The sequence below is a fragment of the Liolophura sinensis genome, chromosome 6 (genome assembly GCF_032854445.1).
Source record: "Liolophura sinensis isolate JHLJ2023 chromosome 6, CUHK_Ljap_v2, whole genome shotgun sequence".
Lineage (NCBI taxonomy): Eukaryota > Metazoa > Mollusca > Polyplacophora > Chitonida > Chitonidae > Liolophura > Liolophura sinensis.
In genome coordinates this window covers 73,899,441-73,920,750 of record NC_088300.1, presented here as the reverse complement: position 1 = coordinate 73,920,750, position 21,310 = coordinate 73,899,441, and the positions used below count along the sequence as shown (strand labels likewise).

Here is a 21,310-nt window from a genome sequence, read left to right as displayed (position 1 = left end):
TTGTTTATTTCTGCCTTTGCATTGAAATTGCGTGGGCAAACTGGAAGTATATTAGTCATTCATTTCAAGAAAACAGTTAACAGTTTGGACTGAAGCCGCAATTTGCTTTGGAAAGGGTATAGCAGTGTTTGTTCTTTAAGAGTGAATGAAAATATAAACAGGCTTTTAACCTGATATGGTGATTAGGTTCAACGACTGTAAGCATAAATGACTCACCTGAAAACACCCCACCACCATGTAGTAAGAGGTAACCATTTTTCTACATGATATATCTACCAACCACAGGGTATGACTACATATATATATGTCAGCATCCATTTTATCATTTTAACTGTGTATTTCATTTGCACTAACTACTGCTTACTGGTGGTACATACCACTACTTTGCAGATGCCATGCCATGTGTGTGTACACAGACTGTGGGTGTGAGATTACTGCTTACTGTCATCTCCTACATGGCCTGCTTCACTGCTGTCGAGTGTGTACACAGACTGTGTGGGTGTGAGATTACTGCTTACTGTCATCTCCTACATGGCCTACTTCACTGCTGTCGTGTGTGTACACAGACTGTGTGGGTGTGAGATTACTGCTCACTGTTAACTCCTACATGGCCTACTTCACTGCTGTCGAGTGTGTACACAGACTGTGTGGGTGTGAGATTACTGCTCACTGTTAACTCCTACATGGCCTACTTCACTGCTGTCGAGTGTGTACATAGACTGTGTGGGTGTGAGATTACTGCTCACTGTCAACTTGTACAATCAATACTGTACATGTATCAATTTCTTGATTCTTGAGTGAGGCGTAAAACACCGATCAAATAAACAAACAAATCAGTTTTCTATAAGTTGTAAGAGTCTGGGAAATGAATGCTTTAAAGTTTTGTGAGGTAACTTACGTGTTGAGATTCTAAGTTAAATTGTTCTAATCCTCACCTATCAAGAAAGAAGCATTAGGTTACTGGTCATTCTTGCCATATTTTTTATATGTTTATGACAACACAGTAGTCTTCCCTGATGCATACTATGTCTTGTTGATAACATTTTTGTTAAATGGCTGTACATTTACTTTGTCATCAAATTGGTTATGTGTACATGTTTTTGACTCAATAATTCACGAGTCATTTCACAGTGTGGCAACTATGGCAGAGGATACTGCATATATATTGTTGTTGCCATAGTTGTTTAAGTGTATTGTGTGTAGCATTACATGTGAGGGTTGTGTACACGTAAGATGTAAAAAACTGAACCGGGTTCTCGATGAACTGTATGTTTTTAGCTAAAATTGTAGCAGATATTGAATACATAATTTGGTGAGTGAGTATAGCCTGAGCAATACATCCCCTTTGTTGAAAAGGAGCTACAGAAATGCAATGTAGGGCTTGGATTTTATCATGTGGATTTTTATACTTGTATAATAGGAGTTACCTTGATAATGTTTTACCTATTATTTACAAGGTGATATCTAAAAATGACATGGTGTTCAGATGAACAAGTCTTATATTTCCATATTTCTTATATTTCCATCATTTTCATGTTTTCTTTAAAATTAGCATCCAGTCAGGGATAAACAATAACTAGTGGCAGAGTGATACTGTCTGTTGTTTTTGGATAATCATTAAATATATGTTTTTTTTTTTTTTAAATCAGAAGGTCCCATATATAGTTACAGTTTAAAAACATTTTAAATGTTAAGAGTTAGCAGCTCATTCACTACCTTCACATATCTGAATTTTGTATAGAGCTGACATGTACGATGTTTTTGCACCATTAGAAGCAAATTACGTTTCACTCGGATTATTGATGTATAACGACACCTATGTGAGAAAGGAGGTGGAAAAAAATTCCACTATTAAATTAGATCATAAATGATGATACTTCCCAGTTCAACAGGATTTGTCACTTTGAACTGCCATTATTATTACTGCCAAAATGTTACACGAAGAAGCTGTCAGCACTTACTCTCACTTTTAATGTGATGCTGCGTATTACTAAGAGCTAGGTTACTTTACTTACAAGATTGTTTCCGTTGTTTGTGGTGTCTTGATGACAATAAGGGGTGAATGGTGCTCGTATGACTGTGGTGCCTTAATGACAATAAGGGGTGAATGGTGCTTGTGTGACTGTTTGTGGTGCTGGGTGACAATAAGGGGAGAATGGTGTCTGTATGAGTGTGGTGCCTTGATGACAATAAGGGGTGAATGGTGCTTGTGTGACTGTTTGTGGTGCCTTGATGACAATAAGGGGTGAATGGTGCTCGTATGGCTGTGGTGCCTTGATGACAATAAGGGATGAATGGTGCTCATATGACGGTGGTGCCTTGGTAACAGTAAGGGGTGAATGGTGTTCCTACAACTGTGGTGCCTTGATGACACTAATGGGTGAATGGTGCTCGTGTGACTGTGGTGCATTGGTGACAACAAGGGGTGAATGGTGCTTGTGTGACTGTGGTGCCTTGGTGACAACAAGGGGTGAATGGTGCTTGTATGATTGTGGTGCCTTGGTAACAACAAGGGGTGAATGGTGCTTGTATGACTGTGGTGCCTTGGTGAAAACAAGGGGTGAATGGTGCTTGTATTTATTGTGGTGCCTTGGTGACAATAAGGGGTGAATGTTGCTTGTATGACTGTGGTGCCTTGGTAACAAAAAGGGGTGAATGGTGCTTGTATGACTGTTGTGCCTTGGTGACAATAAGGGGTAAATGGTGTCTGTACGACTGTGGTGCCTTGATGACAATAAGGCTTGAATGGTGCTTGTATGACGGTGTTGCCTCGGTGACATTAAGTGGTAAATGGTGCTTGTATGACAGTGGTGCCTTGGTTACAATAAGGGGTGAATGGTGAATTGTATGACTGTGGTGCCTTGATGACAACAAGGGGTGAATGGTGCTTGTATTTATTGTGGTGCATTGGTGACAATAAGGGGTGAATGTTGCTTGTATGACTGTGGTGCCTTGGTAACAAAAAGGGGTGAATGGTGCTTGTATGACTGTTGTGCCTTGGTGACAATAAGGGGTAAATGGTGCTCGTATGACTGTGGTGCCTTGATGACAATAAGGCTTGAATGGTGCTTGTATGACGGTGTTGCCTCGGTGACATTAAGTGGTAAATGGCGCTTGTATGACAGTGGTGCCTTGGTTACAATAAGGGGTGAATGGTGCTCGTATGACTGGTGCCTTGATGACAATAAGGGGTAAATGGTGCTTGTATGACGGTGTTGCCTTGGTGACAATAAGGGGTGAATGGTGAATTGTGTGACTGTTTGCGCAGTTTAACATTTCGTTATACACCTCATGTCTTTCATTAACATGGTGTGCATATCTGTCACACCAGGGAAAGTTTGCGAGTAACATGCCAAAGGTTGGATTATGCTGGACACTCATATTGAAAACATTTCTCTCATAGTTTGTCAGGCTTGACCATGGTGGGAGAAAATGAATACTGTGTATACAGTATGTCTACCCGTTGTGGTACAGCCAACGACAACATGACTTATGTAACATTTACATTGGTCATTAAGGTCAAGTGGTGACACTTGCCTTCAATCACTAAGACACTTGAGGTGCAGTTTCAATCCTGATTTCAGGGAATTTCAGATTTCTCCTCTGTCACTGTTGGAGTGGCCTTAATGACAATTCCACGTAGTGATACGTTTGGACAGTCCATATATTTGATGACTGATGACCACTTGCTTTCCACTCAAGTGGTTGGTCAGACATGTGAACGATAGTCAGTATCTTACAGAGGGTGGGAAATTACCGTGGTTCTAGCTTCCTTAATCCATAAAACTGACGGCTATCATAAAAATGAAAAATTCATGAGTAAAGCATTAAACAATAAGACATATAGATATACTTGCAGAGGTATGGATGAAACTGAAAATATAAAGGGGCCTCCGTGGCTCAGTCGGTTAAAGCGCTAGCGCAGCGTAATGACCCAGGAGTCTCTCACCAATGCGGTCGCTGTGAGTTCAAGTCCAGCTCATGCTGGCTTCCTCTCCGGCCGTACGTGAGAAGGTCTGTCAGCAACCTGCGGATGGTCGTGGGTTTCCTCCGGGCTCTGCCCGGTTTCCACCCACCATAATGCTGGCCGCCGTTGTATAAGTGAAATATTCTTGAGTACGGCGTAAAACACCAATCAAAAAAAAAAAAAAAAAAAAAAAGAAAATATAAATGTTCACAAGATACAATTCCACATAGTCCACTACAAATTCATTTAGTATTGAGGGGAGTATGTTTGCCACCACTGTCACCACAGGCAATACTTCAACCTGTTGTATGGTTGCTAAAGTAGGCTATAGTAGGCTCATGTCCTAGAATACAAACAGGCATGATAATAAGTAGCCTACGTAAATAAGTAAGATTACATAAAAACAGCTTACAGCCGGACAATTTCTTCATATTTATGGCTGGTGTGGCATAAAAAAAAATTAACATGTACAAAGGCATATTTATTCCAGGCCACCTTCATGATGGTGATGATGAATAGAACACTTCTGTTTGCCATTCATATGAAAGAGAATTTATTAACTTAAACACATAGCATAAACATGTACATTCACTGTACAGTATGAATGTTGTTCTCACTGACTTCTAGATAACATACATTCTGTTTAGCTGTCACTACAATCGGTCGATGGATCCCTCACACCTGATGTCTTATCATATCTCTCTAGACAATGCTTAATCCATTCTCAGTACAGCGTGATGAAAAGGTCAAAAATATGTTATCAATATGACAAATCCAGTGGACGCATCTGCAACAGCATTTCCTATGTCGATTCGTCAAATGTTCTTGAGTGACACATCAGAAATGTCCATTACAGCATACTTCACAATTTGGCATTTATACATGTATCCAGTCCCAATGAATTGGTTTGATGTGATTATATAGAAAACCACAGTGTGGAATGCCGGGGTTACAACCAGGTCTAATATGGCAGCTTCTTTCCTCCATAATTGTAACTTTAAATTTTCTTCTCTCATATTTAACCATATGGCTAAACAACCTTGTTCACCAATGTACCAATCTCGTCTATTTCAACTTCCACAGTGTCACCTCTCTGAAAAAAAGAAAAAGAAATATCATTTGGAACAATTTTGTATGTATGCTCTAAATGTTCACAGAACTTCCAATAGTGGCCACCCAGCACTTGGTGAATGTGGTGGCAGTATGGGATAACACGCCATCCGTCAGGCTGTCACAGACAATCTTTGGACTTTTATAATAATGGTCCGCTGAACTGAAAATTTAGTTTTGGCACCAGGACCATAGTTACATACGTAAACGGTTTTGTTTAAATCTTTATCTTCAACACTTCTCGCCGATACAACAAGGACCCTTCATATCTTTGAGGCAAACGTAGTAATATTACATGAAGAATGTTAAGCTCTCTAAAGCACTACAGTAGATGCTCAATAAGCGACCATTCATTCTGAATGTATCGGTACAGAAAATTTGACTCGTTCTAAACTTTGCCTTTAGATTTCTTCATCCAAGGTCTACTTCCGGGCAGATGTGCTCAAAAGTGAATTCAGAGTTTACCTTGACGTTCACTTTAGTCTAGCATTAAAGTCCACTGGTTAGTATGTATAACAAGGTGGGAAAAAGTTAATAAAATGTACAGACTTAACATGATGGTTCAATAATGCTTGTAAACGTTTCATGATGAAGCTAATTAGCACAGAAATTTAAAAAAAAACTGAACATAACCATTTTGCACTTTTGGATCACAGTAATTAGAATGCATATTTCCTGTCAGCACTCAACCTTTTTACAAGCGACAGGGGATGCAAATGTAGGTCACAATAGACAAAGGGTATGGTTGTTTTGACAGAGTTCACAATCTCTGTTTAGGCCTAGCTTCTTACCTGTGCGGTTAACTGCTTAGATCTAATAAGCCTTCCCTTGAAAGTCATTTTTATCCCCCATAACCTGAAGACTGAAATCTTATTTATGCTCACATTAGAGCAGAAAAAAATGTTACCTTTCTATAAGCCTGACTACTTTCAATGTACTTTTGAACAACGACTGTTTCTGAAGGTGAACATTGGCAATCTACAGTACTCACCACGGCAACCATTGAAAGTTGCAACACATTACCTCTGTCCCAATGTATCCACCAAAAGCTAAGATAGCATATTCACAACAGTTACCATCTAACTATGATCCAGTAACCATGACAGCCACAAAACTACACAAATGTGAGTGGGGCTGCATCATTATCACTGTTATCCATTATCACATGGATACAAACATACAAAATGGTTATGCCATGATTCTCTCCTCCTAATGGCAGGTGGAGGACAAAAAGTCTCGTACACTGTATTTCATGCGGCTTTACATTCACCCCCGGTTTCCACTCACCATAATGCTGGCCGCCGTCGTATAAGTGAAATATTCTTAAGTACGACATAAAACACCAATCAAATAATTAAAATAAATTAACACTTACCTTCAGGAATTCAGGGGGCTTTCTGGTAAAGCCTACACCACCCGGAGTTCCTGTTAAAATGATGTCCCCAGGTAACAAGGTAACAAACCTGAAAGATGAGAATAAAATATCAGCAGGGAGTCCATCAACTATTGAAAGTGATCATGTCATGTATGATACCCAATAGGACTCTAGTGTGTGGGTAAGCCAACATAAACCTCCAACAATACAGGTACAAACAGTTACTTTGTGTTTTACCTGTGAAACAATCTGTTATATTACCATTAGATCATTCACATTGTGCACGGTATTGGTTGGGATTTTACCAAAAGTGAGCCTGAGAAAAGTTATGTTCAATGAGCGCACAGCACCATGTTTTTTTTGTTTTTTGGGGGTTTTTTTTAGTTCTGAAAAAAGGTTGATACTTTATGTCTCTGGACATGTACTTGATAGTGGAGCAAATTATCACCTGCTTGTTTATTTTATAAAAACAGATGTCAGAGAGTACACAAATCAAAATAACTGCAGTAAAATAAACATATAAGACCACTGGATATTGCCTGGTAACAGGGGAATATTACTTTGCTTGAGCGAATTATTGTCATACATCATCTTCTCCAGAATATGGCATGACTTTGTTTTGACAAATGAAAACTAAGGGTCACTTACTATTATAATAATAACTGCTGGTAACTTGCTACATGTCTGTTACAATGTAAGATCGCATAGGACAATATTGCAACTACCAGAAGCTGTTATTGACAGCTGTACGTATGACTTTAACCAGTCTAAACTGCACATGGCTTATTTACGGGACGCTGGATTTCACTCTTTACAACTTGCAAGCTCTGTACCTTACCTCCAAACACAAGAGAGGTTTAAGCAGTTGAGCATTACCTGGAAATGTGGCTGACAAGCCTCTCAGATTTGACCACAAGGTTCCTGGTACAGCTCTCCTGTTTTATTGTACCATTAACACGTGACCGTACTCCCAAGTTATGTGGATCTGAAGCAAAGGCAATCAAGAAACTACAAATACTGTTGTCCTGTATCGGAACAAAAATAAGGAGTGTGTTAGAAGTACACTATCAGTAGGTCTATCAGTAGTATTAAACATTTCATAAAAAATACTTCCTTTACCGAGGAATGGTCAACTCAAAGAACTGAGAAATAAAATCTTGTTGAAAAAGTTCCATTTAAAATTTCTGAAATTGTTTTCCTTGACCAATCAGATCTTCACATCAAATGTCAATATTATCCCAACCAGGACCCCAAACTTCAAGAACCAATTTGCTAAACATTTCTATATTCAGCTCAAATCTGAATAAAGTCATGTATCCAAGAGATACAGCATAATACGGACATGGAGAGGAGATGACCACAGTCTGGTGGACTTTTTATGTGCGTGTAGAATGCGTAGGATTGGAACATTGAAAGGGTCTATATTCCGTAAATAACTTTCACACTCGTGTTTGGGCAGATGCATGTAGTACATGATCCCATCCTCACAAGATCTGGTTAATTTCAACTACATGTTGATAGGTATGTATATGCCGATGGGCATCAGCCTATGTCCCATAGGAACTGGTTGAAAATTAACCCACAAAGCTGGGGACAAGTTGCAATCACTTTCTCACACATCTAATTTATTACTAATTTATTACAATATGAACAACATTTAATGAGCTTTTCGTGGACTCCCATTTTGCAAACTATCTGCTCTCCCTATGATGATACAAAGTGACAGACGAGTTTGAGGTCTGTGTGATATTGTAATGCAGCTGTTGCGTCGAAGGCTGGCTAGACGTTTCTACATGGGCAAACTAGGTCAGAAATGCTGTAACTATGTATGTACATGACAAGTTTGTTGTTTATGTCCATACATTCTGACGTGCATGCCCACACATGCTGCTGTCTATGCCCACACATGCTGCTGTCCATGCCCACACATGCCACTGTCCATGTGCACACACATACCGATGTCCATGCCCACACATGCCGATGTCCATGCTCACACATGCCGCTGTCCATGCTCACACATGCCGCTGTCCATGCCCACACATGCTGATGTCCATCCGCACACATGCCGATGTCCATGCCCACACATGCTGATGTCCATGCGTACACATGCCGCTGTCCATGCCCACGCATGCCGCTGCCCATGCCCACACATGCTGCTGTCCATGCCCACACATGCTGCTATCCATGCCCATATATGCCGCTGTCAATGCCCACACATGCCGCTGTCCATGCCAACACATGCTACTGTCCATGCCCACACATGCTGATGTCCATGCCCACACATGCTGCTGTCCATGCCCATACATGCTGCTGTCCATGTCCAATCTCACCACATGCTATCTCACCAGATAAATCCTCTTTCATGACAATGGCTGGACCCAGAGGGCAAAATGTATCCATGACCACCATTTCTGACCTGCCAGTCTCTCGCACTCACATCATGAGCGACTGTGTAACCAAATATGTGACTCATCGCCTCTGATTCCTGAAACCAACATGAGCGACTGTGTAATCAAATACATGACTCATCCCATCTGATTCCTGAAACCAACATGAGTGACTGTGTAACCAAATATGTGATTTAACGCATCTTATTCCTGAAACGAACATAAGCTACTGTGTAATAAAATACATGACTCATCGCATTTGGTTCTTGAAACCAACATGAGTGACTGTGTAACCAAATATGTGACTCATGGCATCTGATTCCTGAAACCAATATGAGTGAATGTGTAACCAAATACTAGTATGTGACTTATTGCATCTGATTCCTGAAACCAACATGAGCGAATGTGTAACCAAATACTAGTATGTGACTTATCGCATCTGATTCCTGAAACCAACATGAGCGACTGTGTAACCAAATATGTGACTCATCGCATTTGATTCCTAAAACCAACATGAGCCACTGTGTAATCAAATACAAGACTCATCGAATCTGATTCCTGAAACCAACATGAGTGACTGTGTAACCAAATATGTGTCTCATCGCATCTGATTCCTGAAACCAATATGAGCGACTGTGTAATCAAATACAAGACTCATCGAATCTGATTCCTGAAACCAACATGAGTGACTGTGTAACCAAATATGTGACTCATCGCATCTGATTCCTGAAACCAATATGAGCTATGGCATTGCACTTAACATGGAATTTTGAAAGGATGGCCTCATTCTGCGGTGATTAACAAATCTGATCTCTATAAAGTGCAAATGTAAAGAAACCCTGCAGGTCCCTCGTAGGACCATTTTTCACAAGTATGAAGGTGGTCACTTTTACCGCAGGAGAAAACATGAGTGCCTGGTGTAAACCCCTGACAGTTGACAAGTTACTGACAAACTTCTCCACCTGTGACATACAGATTTGCATACCACTTAAGAGGAAGACAAAGTGCTGTTGAAAGAACATTTGGACAGCACAAATGGTCATGCGAGAATTGTTGACCCCTTCCTGTCATCGAGGCTCTACATCGGAACAGTGAGAGCAGGGCAAATGAACAAATTCTCTGTCCAAGACGGGGATGAACCCCATACATGTACCTCGCCTGACTGACCACTGCTGTCGTACATGTGAAATATTCTTGAGTACATCGTAAAACACCGGTCAAATAAATATATCACGTGACTTACCTCCTGGAGAACTGATGAATTACTCCCTACTTACATACTGTAATAAATCACACATATTTTTCCTCTTTTATACGTATGTAAAAAAGTAGTCAAGTAAGCTACATTAATAAAGACACAAGTATTAATCACCTTCTGTTTAAATGTTGAGACCATATGTCAGTTAAAAGTGTCACATGTACAGTTCATAAAAAGCTATACACTTACTAAGATATTTTTTCCTTTCTTTCCAATCACTATTGTAAGTTCCACTTCCCAGTCCAGTTCCTGTAAAAATAATTACATATAAATGATAGAAGGGGCAGTAAAAAGCTGCTCAATTATATGACAGCAGCAAGCACTGTGGTGAGAGGAAACTGGGCAGAGCCCAGGAGAAACCCACAAACATGTGCAGGTTGCTGGCAGAAATTCCCAGTGGTGTTGGTGAAGAAGCCAGCATGGGATGGATGAACTCACAGGGACCAGACTGGTGGGAGGCTTCCGGGTCATGGTGCTCCACTGGCATGCTAACCACACCTTGGCCACGGAGGCCTCCAATTCAACTTTAAAGTGAGGTCACAAAAGAAGTATGTGGTGAAACTCATTTAAATTTCATAGTTTTTAATTTTGTGTCATTATGCCTATTAAATTATATAGGCAATGAATGTAACAGAAGGTAACATTAGCAACTTTGTATTGCCAAGACCTGGTAAAACAGATATAAAGGCTGTCAGTAAAAATTAAATCAGTATGGGCAGGATAAAACTACCATTTAATTAGCTATTAATATTAATATGTACATTTAAATGGTGACATGTCATAGCTACAGTGAGGAAATGTTACCTGCACCTGTACGTGTTGCACAGTTCATAACATTTTAAAACTACAGTGAGGAAATGTTACCTGCACCTGTATGTGTTACACACTTTATAAAATGTCAAAACTACAGTGAGGAAATGTTACCTGCACCTGTATGTGTTACACAGTTCATAACATGTCAAAACTACAGTGAGGAAATGTTACCTGCACCTGTACGTGTTACACAGTTCATAACATGTCAAAACTACAGTGAGGAAATGTTACCTGCACCTGTATGTGTTACACAGTTCATAACATGTCAAAACTACAGTGAGGAAATGTTACCTGCACCTGTACGTGTTACACAGTTCATAACATGTCATAACTACAGTGAGGAAATGTTACCTGCACCTGTACGTGTTACACAGTTCATAACATGTCAAAACTACAGTGAGGAAATGTTACCTGCACCTGTACGTGTTACACAGCTCATAACATGTCAAAACTACAGTGAGGAAATGTTACCTGCACCTGTATGTGTTACACAGTTCATAACATGTCAAAACTACAGTGAGGAAATGTTACCTGCACCTGTATGTGTTACACAGTTCATAACATGTCAAAAACTACAGTGAGGAAATGTTACCTGCACCTGTATGTGTTACAAAGTTCATAACATGTCAAAACTACAGTGAGGAAATGTTACCTGCACCTGTACGTGTTACACAGTTCATAACATGTCAAAACTACAGTGAGGAAATGTTACCTGCACCTGTACGTGTTACACAGTTCATAACATGTCAAAACTACAGTGAGGAAATGTTACCTGCACCTGTGCGTGTTACACAGTTCATAACATGTCAAAACTACAGTGAGGAAATGTTACCTGCACCTGTATGTGTTACACAGTTCATAACATGTCAAAAACTACAGTGAGGAAATGTTACCTGCACCTGTATGTGTTACACAGTTCATAACATGTCAAAAACTACAGTGAGGAAATGTTACCTGCACCTGTATGTGTTACACAGTTCATGTCAAAACTACAGTGAGGAAATGTTACCTGCACCTGTATGTGTTACACAGTTCATAACATGTCAAAAACTACAGTGAGGAAATGTTACCTGCACCTGTATGTGTTACACAGTTCATAACATGTCAAAAACTACAATGAGGAAATGTTACCTGCACCTGTATGTGTTACACAGTTCATGTCAAAACTACAGTGAGGAAATGTTACCTGCACCTGTACGTGTTACACAGTTCATAACATGTCAAAAACTACAGTGAGGAAATGTTACCTGCACCTGTATGTGTTACACAGTTCATGTCAAAACTACAGTGAGGAAATGTTACCTGCACCTGTATGTGTTACACAGTTCATGTCAAAACTACAGTGAGGAAATATTACCTGCACATGTACGTGTTACACAGTTCATAACATGTCAAAACTACAGTGAGGAAATGTTACCTGCACCTGTATGTGTTACACAGTTCATAACATGTCAAAACTACAGTGAGGAAATATTACCTGCACCTGTATGTGTTACACAGTTCATAACATGTCAAAACTACAGTGAGGAAATGTTACCTGCACCTGTATGTGTTACACAGTTCATAACATGTCAAAAACTACAGTGAGGAAATGTTACCTGCACCTGTATGTGTTACACAGTTCATAACATGTCAAAAACTACAGTGAGGAAATGTTACCTGCACCTGTATGTGTTACACAGTTCATAACATGTCAAAACTACAGTGAGGAAATGTTACCTGCACCTGTATGTGTTACACAGTTCATAACATGTCAAAACTACAGTGAGGAAATGTTACCTGCACCTGTATGTGTTACACAGTTCATAACATGTCAAAACTACAGTGAGGAAATGTTACCTGCACCTGTATGTGTTACACAGTTCATAACATGTCAAAACTACAGTGAGGAAATGTTACCTGCACCTGTATGTGTTACACAGTTCATAACATGTCAAAACTACAGTGAGGAAATGTTACCTGCACCTGTATGTGTTACACAGTTCATAACATGTCAAAACTACAGTGAGGAAATGTTACCTGCACCTGTATGTGTTACACAGTTCATAACATGTCAAAACTACAGTGAGGAAATGTTACCTGCACCTGTATGTGTTACACAGTTCATAACATGTCAAAACTACAGTGAGGAAATGTTACCTGCACCTGTATGTGTTACACAGTTCATAACATGTCATAACTACAGTGAGGAAATGTTACCTGCACCTGTATGTGTTACACAGTTCATAACATGTCAAAACTACAGTGAGGAAATGTTACCTGCACCTGTATGTGTTACACAGTTCATAACATGTCAAAACTACAGTGAGGAAATGTTACCTGCACCTGTATGTGTTACACAGTTCATAACATGTCAAAACTACAGTGAGGAAATGTTACCTGCACCTGTATGTGTTACACAGTTCATAACATGTCATAACTACAGTGAGGAAATGTTACCTGCACCTGTATGTGTTACACAGTTCATAACATGTCAAAACTACAGTGAGGAAATGTTACCTGCACCTGTATGTGTTACACAGTTCATAACATGTCAAAACTACAGTGAGGAAATGTTACCTGCACCTGTATCTGTTACACAGTTCATGTCAAAACTACAGTGAGGAAATGTTACCTGCACCTGTACGTGTTACACAGTTCATAACATGTCAAAACTACAGTGAGGAAATGTTACCTGCACCTGTATGTGTTACACAGTTCATAACATGTCAAAACTACAGTGAGGAAATGTTACCTGCACCTGTATGTGTTACACAGTTCATAACATGTCAAAACTACAGTGAGGAAATGTTACCTGCACCTGTATGTGTTACACAGTTCATAACATGTCAAAACTACAGTGAGGAAATGTTACCTGCACCTGTATGTGTTACACAGTTCATAACATGTCAAAACTACAGTGAGGAAATGTTACCTGCACCTGTACGTGTTACACAGTTCATAACATGTCAAAACTACAGTGAGGAAATGTTACCTGCACCTGTACGTGTTACACAGTTCATAACATGTCAAAACTACAGTGAGGAAATGTTACCTGCACCTGTACGTGTTACACAGTTCATAACATGTCAAAACTACAGTGAGGAAATGTTACCTGCACCTGTACGTGTTACACAGTTCATAACATGTCAAAACTACAGTGAGGAAATGTTACCTGCACCTGTACGTGTTACACAGTTCATAACATGTCAAAACTACAGTGAGGAAATGTTACCTGCACCTGTATGTGTTACACAGTTCATAACATGTCAAAACTACAGTGAGGAAATGTTACCTGCACCTGTATGTGTTACACAGTTCATAACATGTCAAAACTACAGTGAGGAAATGTTACCTGCACCTGTATGTGTTACACAGTTCATAACATGTCAAAAACTACAGTGAGGAAATGTTACCTGCACCTGTATGTGTTACAAAGTTCATAACATGTCAAAACTACAGTGAGGAAATGTTACCTGCACCTGTATGTGTTACACAGTTCATAACATGTCAAAAACTACAGTGAGGAAATGTTACCTGCACCTGTATGTGTTACACAGTTCATAACATGTCAAAAACTACAGTGAGGAAATGTTACCTGCACCTGTATGTGTTACACAGTTCATGTCAAAACTACAGTGAGGAAATGTTACCTGCACCTGTATGTGTTACACAGTTCATAACATGTCAAAAACTACAGTGAGGAAATGTTACCTGCACCTGTATGTGTTACACAGTTCATAACATGTCAAAAACTACAATGAGGAAATGTTACCTGCACCTGTATGTGTTACACAGTTCATGTCAAAACTACAGTGAGGAAATGTTACCTGCACCTGTATGTGTTACACAGTTCATAACATGTCAAAAACTACAGTGAGGAAATGTTACCTGCACCTGTATGTGTTACACAGTTCATGTCAAAACTACAGTGAGGAAATGTTACCTGCACCTGTATGTGTTACACAGTTCATGTCAAAACTACAGTGAGGAAATATTACCTGCACATGTACGTGTTACACAGTTCATAACATGTCAAAACTACAGTGAGGAAATGCTACCTGCACCTGTATGTGTTACACAGTTCATAACATGTCAAAACTACAGTGAGGAAATATTACCTGCACCTGTATGTGTTACACAGTTCATAACATGTCAAAACTACAGTGAGGAAATGTTACCTGCACCTGTACGTGTTACACAGTTCATGTCAAAACTACAGTGAGGAAATGTTACCTGCACCTGTATGTGTTACACAGTTCATGTCAAAACTACAGTGAGGAAATGTTACCTGCACCTGTACGTGTTACATAAGTAGTGTGCTTCATATTGACGCTCAGTTGGTTAGAACGCTCGCGCAGCGTAATGACCCAGGAGTCTCTCACCAATGCAGTCGCTGTGAGTTCAAGTCTAGCTCATGCTGGCTTCCTCTCCGGCCGAATGTGAGAAGGTCTATCAGCAACCTGCGGATGGTCGTGGGTTTCTCCCGGGCTCTGCCCGGTTTCCGCCCGCCATAATGCTGGCCGCCGTCGTATAAGTGAAATATTCTTGAGTACGGCGTAAAACACCAATCCAAAAAAAAAATCATATTGACGCAATATTTCAGCATTTTATTTACCATAATAAAATGCTGAAATAATGAAATGAAGCTTTCGTTACACTACTTGTGTATTACTTGAAACTTATCAGTCAATATTCTCGATCACGCATGTGCATTCTCTAACTTCAGTTCAAGTGTTCATATCTACAAATTACTTACTTATTTAAGTGTTGCTTAACCCATATTCTAGAATTTTTCACTTAACTGTGATGATAGGCAGCTTTATGGGTGGAGAAAATGGAGTGACCAGCCTTAACCACCGACCCTTGACTGGTTACTGATGGACTTTTCCACATGTGGTATACAGATTTCCTATCTAGTATGGGCTTTACAATTCAATGTTACCTTTGTCACATCAGGATGTATCAGGTCATCACCAGGGCCTATGATAGTGCTGGGGAACTTGTTAAAGATGACCGGTTCAGTGGGAAGGACTGCCCCAATCTCCTCACAGTGATCAACACAGTTCATCCCTACACACAGTACTTTGTCTGGATGCGTTATCGGAGCCAGAAGTCGAAAGCTATCAGCTTTCAGGATCGGGCAGTCACCACTGCTGATTAAACTGTTAAACAGCAGAACACAAAGTTCTGTAGTCTGCCAAATGAATTACCATTTTAATAACATGCCAAATGAGTTATCACTTTAATAACATACCAAATGAGTTACCACTTAACATGCAAAATGAATCATCACCTAAAAGAGAAGAAAATTTAAATATCAAACAAATACCATTGAAAACAGTATGCATTTCCTCGCAGGTGCATGCCATAAAAAATTCTAATGTGTACCTCAACTTAAAAATTATACATAAAGTCAGCGCCAAAATCCGCTATGGGTGACCCATTTTGCCTTAGAACTAGTCCTGACGTCTTTTGTGTAAGGAGGAGAATTGCCGTCAGAAACCGCCGAAGTGCAGTTCGCACATTTCCGGAACAACGCTTCTTCCCAGAAGGTAGCGAACAGTACAGTTAGTTTTCTGCTTGACGATCGCGAAACCGGAAAGCTGGACGTAGGTTCCAAGTTAACACGACAGGTAACACACCCTCAGCATAAATTACAGGGTGTTAAAGATGGAGGACGCGATGAACTCAGCGATTTATGCCAGCCGTTTTATGCAATTATGCAGCAGGCACTATCAGATAGAAAAAATATGCTCTTTTCAGCCTATAGTGTGATTGTTTTAGGTTTTCTTCTCCTTTAACATGACAAGATTAACAATGATATTAATAAAGCATTTCTCCCAACCTATACACAATTAGGCTGTTAATGTTCACAGAATTTTGCACACCCTAATTCATCAACCTTTTCAACTGCCTCTACAACCAATATTTTGAAGAAAAGCTGAGACAATTGTGAGATGTAGAGAAATAATCTGCACAGTTTTATGAGGCCTGCATCTTTTATGACACAAACAAATCACTTTTAGCATCATTTTCAAAATAATTGTATCATAAATTGGGGGAAGGGGGAGAGAGTGGCACTGTGGTAGCACAGTCCTAACGGAAAGAAATATGGTTAGGAGAGTAGGGAACATTTTTTTTTTCAATTCTGGCTAATGATGGGATTATAAAAAGGTTAACCTTGAAAGAAAAATCCCATCAAAAGTCCAATACATCTTAAGATTGGGGCCCTTTCTGATTATGATTGGGCCTAGATTATTTTTATCTACCGCACTCAAGTTACTTCATGACTCTTGTCCCTGTATCATGGCCACATTACATAAGCACAATCTGTTTGGATTTCAATATGATACTGATACACAACAGTACAATGCGTGACACAGTTTGATAGGGTGCATGTACAGGCAGAAGATCCATTTCCAAACTGATGGTTATTCGAAGAGCGGGGAGAGAGGGGTGGTGAGGAGGGTGTTGTGGGAGATAAGCTAAGAACAGACCAGGGTCCAGTGACATTTCTATGAAAAAATGGCTGCTCTCTAGAAAAATGTGGAGGGTTGTGTATGTGTGTGTGTGTATAGGTGGGGATCACAGGGGGTGAGTACTGGGGGGAGGGGATGTTGCTTTGGGGGATCTTCGGATATATAGCCCCTCACATATACAAGTTCTTCCACTAATACTTGGTGATTGGTCATAATTTCTGTTTGTGGGCTAAAATGGAAAGTCAGGAGGTGTGAAAGATAAAAAAAATTCATGAAGTACACGAGCTCAGAATAAATTAAGATGCCTTAATTGATGTTTCAATATTTCAGAAAGATTCATTCTTCTAGGAGACATCTTTGCATTAAGGAGTCAAATAAAGCTGGATAATAATTTAATGTTGGTCAATATACTAATATTTTAGAAACCATCAATTAGTGAAGCCACTGATTTCAATCACGAACCTCTTTCACTCCAATTAGCACAATGATCTGGTATGTGATATATAACGCAAATGAAATAAATCATTTGATCATATGTAAATGTTTTGGTTTCATTTTCTGATGTCGCCTAGACTAGGGGAATGGTGCCAACCCTTACTGTAAATCTTCAACCTTTTCAAACTCTAAAGCACTTTTTTGAATGGAATTTCTACATACAATTATTATGAAAATGACCCTAAACTTTGTTTGTGTCACTAAAGATGCAAGTTTCATAAAACTGTGCAGATTATTTCTCAACACTCGATAATTCTCTCCGAATGTTTATAAATATTGGTTGCAGAGGTGGTTGAAAAGGTTGAAGAATTATGGTGGTTAGTGCAGATCTACAAAGTATACCTTCTGGCCCACTGTTGATCTATATAGTATATCTTCTGGCCCACTGTTGATCTATACAGTATACCTTCTGACCCACTGTTGATCTATACAGTATACCTTCTGTACCACTGTTGATCTATACAGTATACCTTCTGGCCTTTTCCACTGTTGTCTCTCCCTGTTCCAAAAACTCGCACATGTTGTTTGGCAGTGTCTTGTCCCCTGACGATAAATCAGCGATATCGGAACCCCTGGACAACTCAACTCCAAGGCACACATTGCCCTTCCTGCTTCCAGTCAGTGGTTCAAACTGCACAAACTTCATGCTGGCTGGAGTACTCTCTGCTGTGGCTCTAAAAGGAAATTAGAGCAAGTTAAATAGAAAACTTGTAGATAAAATATGCTAGGTTCTATCTGAAGCTTAAGAGCAGTGTAACATTGTACTGACATGTATCTACCTGCTCTAGTTTGCATTGTACGTCTTGTCCTACTAAAATTTCATCTTCTCATCCCCGCTTGTAGTTAAATGTAGGGTAAAATACTGACCCTTGGGTAAGACTGACCTAAAAAGGCAATGGTAATTCAGCACCTGGTACACTACAACACACCTAAAGCATGCCTTCTCATGAAATGATATACAAGTACAAGTTGAAATTCTCATGCTGGCATAACACAGCTTTTATAGGAAGTGTGCAAACATTTAATACTGAATATAAATTCATAAAAACATAATATGAACCTAAAAACGATCTAGCCAGTGCCTTTGTGGTGTATTTAAATTCTCCTTCCACAAATGATCTAGCCAGTGCCTTTGTGGTGTATTTAAATTCTCCTTCCACAAATGATCTAGCCAGTGCCTTTGTGGTGTATTTAAATTCTCCTTCCACAAATGATCTAGCCAGTGCCTTTGTGGTGTATTTAAATTCTCCTTCCACAAATGATCTAGCCAGTGCCTTTGTGGTGCATTTAAATTCTCCTTCCACAATACATCACAACACTCACCCAACCTTCTCCCATGCCTTTACAGCAGCTACAGGGCTATATGCATTTAGATGACTACACCAGGCCGTTACATCTAAGTTATAAAAATTTCTGAAAGGTTTCACAAAATTTTTTAAAAATGTAAGTAGATAGTTATTTAGTGGAATTACTTCACCAGTGTAACGATGTATGGGGTTTCTTCATGTCAAATATCTGCAGGTTTATATTCAAACATATTTCAAACATTTGGTGCTAGTGAAGCCACCTCACAAGATTAAAAAAAAAACGCCTTGCCATGAAGACTGGCCAGTATTAACACACTGATGATGATTGTCAGAATTCTAAAGTAGCACACTTGAGTTTATCTAGATGGGCTACGGTGAGGTACAATCATGAAATATATATATACATATATATATATATGACATCATACAAAGTGGCATTTAGAGTAATTTATGACATTATAGTAACATAATCATGTTGATAATTTTACTGGCTACATGTACATGTATACAAAGGTAGAATTATTAAGGGTGTCCTGATGTGGCATTTGTCAGAAAATGTGTATGTCTGTATTTGACCATATCACTGTCCCCATTTTACACAGCACAGCAACCAACCCATCAAAATACTCCTCAGTAACACATAGAGTAGGCCTTATACAGATATCAAGACTATACACTAATTAAATCCATTCTAATTACCTGGCATTACCTTGCCAGATATTGGCATGGGTGTGCAGAACTTCCTAGATTTAGTACCTAATCACACAGACAATGACACAAAACAAGCCTTGTGCACCCCTCTAGGGAACCCTACACACATTTTGGACATTTCTGACGATTAAAAGTCTCAAATTAATTATCCAAAGTTTACAATTTATGTCGTTTACGGATCTTTAGCTGTTCAATGATATAAAGTACAATTTTTTTCCTCGAAGGCATGGGTGTGGTACCCTGCATCAAAACGAGTGTTGTTTTACATGATAATTTATATATTTTCTCATATGGGCCTACATGCCATGTATAAGCTATATGAGAAATACAAACTGATATGGAGGGTTACATGTGACATCATCATTTTGGCAGAACAATAGCCAGGTAGCCATACTGGAGTCCTGTTAACGTGGGCTGCTACAGCCACAGTACTCCAATATGGCTACCAGAAGTAGGTCACGCAAACCCTCTATACATGTACATGTTTTAGTCCACACCATTGTCTTTAGAACATAATTAAATTATTAATTTCTTGTGGTTTAAACATATGTTGTATATATTCACTCTTTGATAACGATTATTTGGAGCGTTTTATTGCTGAGCTGTGTTGACCAAGATATGGTCAAAAACAAATTTGTTGATATCTGACATCAGGAGGAGCCCTTGACTCAAATCTTGCAAAATGGCAAAAATTTTTTCTACTCGCCCGCCCTTGCCATATTCAGTTATAAGCGTAGTCATTAGACCCTCACGGTAAATAGAGTTAGTCCCTGGCTGGCCGTGGAACTAGCCTTTGTGCTCTCAGCTTTTGTTTAGTGGTCACCCAGTCTGAAGGTGGAGCGATATTACGTTTCTGTCGCTCTTAGAGGCAGGACGTATTCACTAGCCTCTCTGTAAATAGCCTTGTACATAGTTTAGTGCATTTCTACTTTGTAATATCGTATCTATTTTGCACTCAGCATCCAAACTGTTCCAACGCATAGTTGTGGGTCCTCTCTTTAGGTAGTAGTTCTCGCCCTGGCCCACAATGTTGTGGGCAGGCGAGTAAATAGACCCTTAAGCCTTAAGCTTGTAATACAGGGAGGTGTACAACCGGTTGAAGTATACAATCGGCTAAAGGAGTTAGTGGGAAGTGGGCCTAATGTCCTAAAGGGACTAATCAATGTCTCTAGAGATGTCTGGAATGTTACAGTGGCTACGCAAACTGTGGAAAGAACAGCTGTTGACTAGCGGCTTATCATTCAACGGGGTAGATTGTCCATATATGATGTGGAGGAGCAAAGGCTCCTGGTTAGATCTCGATGTCCGATCGAGGTGCTCGATGACACTATTCGAGGTTTGATGTCCCGGTATGGCACGGTCCATCACGTCAGCCGGGAACATTACTTTTTGATAGGTCACTGAGAATGGTATGCGCCGTATTTAC

General features: G+C 39.6%; 1 protein-coding gene across 1 annotated transcript; it reads right to left on the bottom strand.

Annotated features, from left to right (window-relative positions):
• Positions 1 to 4,161: 4,161 nt before the first annotated feature.
• On the bottom strand, positions 4,162 to 18,512 carry LOC135467931 (fumarylacetoacetate hydrolase domain-containing protein 2-like). Its single transcript, XM_064745861.1, is given in 8 exon segments — positions 4,162 to 5,060; positions 6,453 to 6,540; positions 7,329 to 7,437; positions 8,798 to 8,853; positions 8,855 to 8,937; positions 10,287 to 10,346; positions 15,835 to 16,054; positions 18,337 to 18,512. Coding segments are annotated over 8 exon segments (855 nt in total). The 3' UTR covers positions 4,162 to 4,997.
• Between the last annotated feature and the right edge of the window lie 2,798 nt (positions 18,513 to 21,310).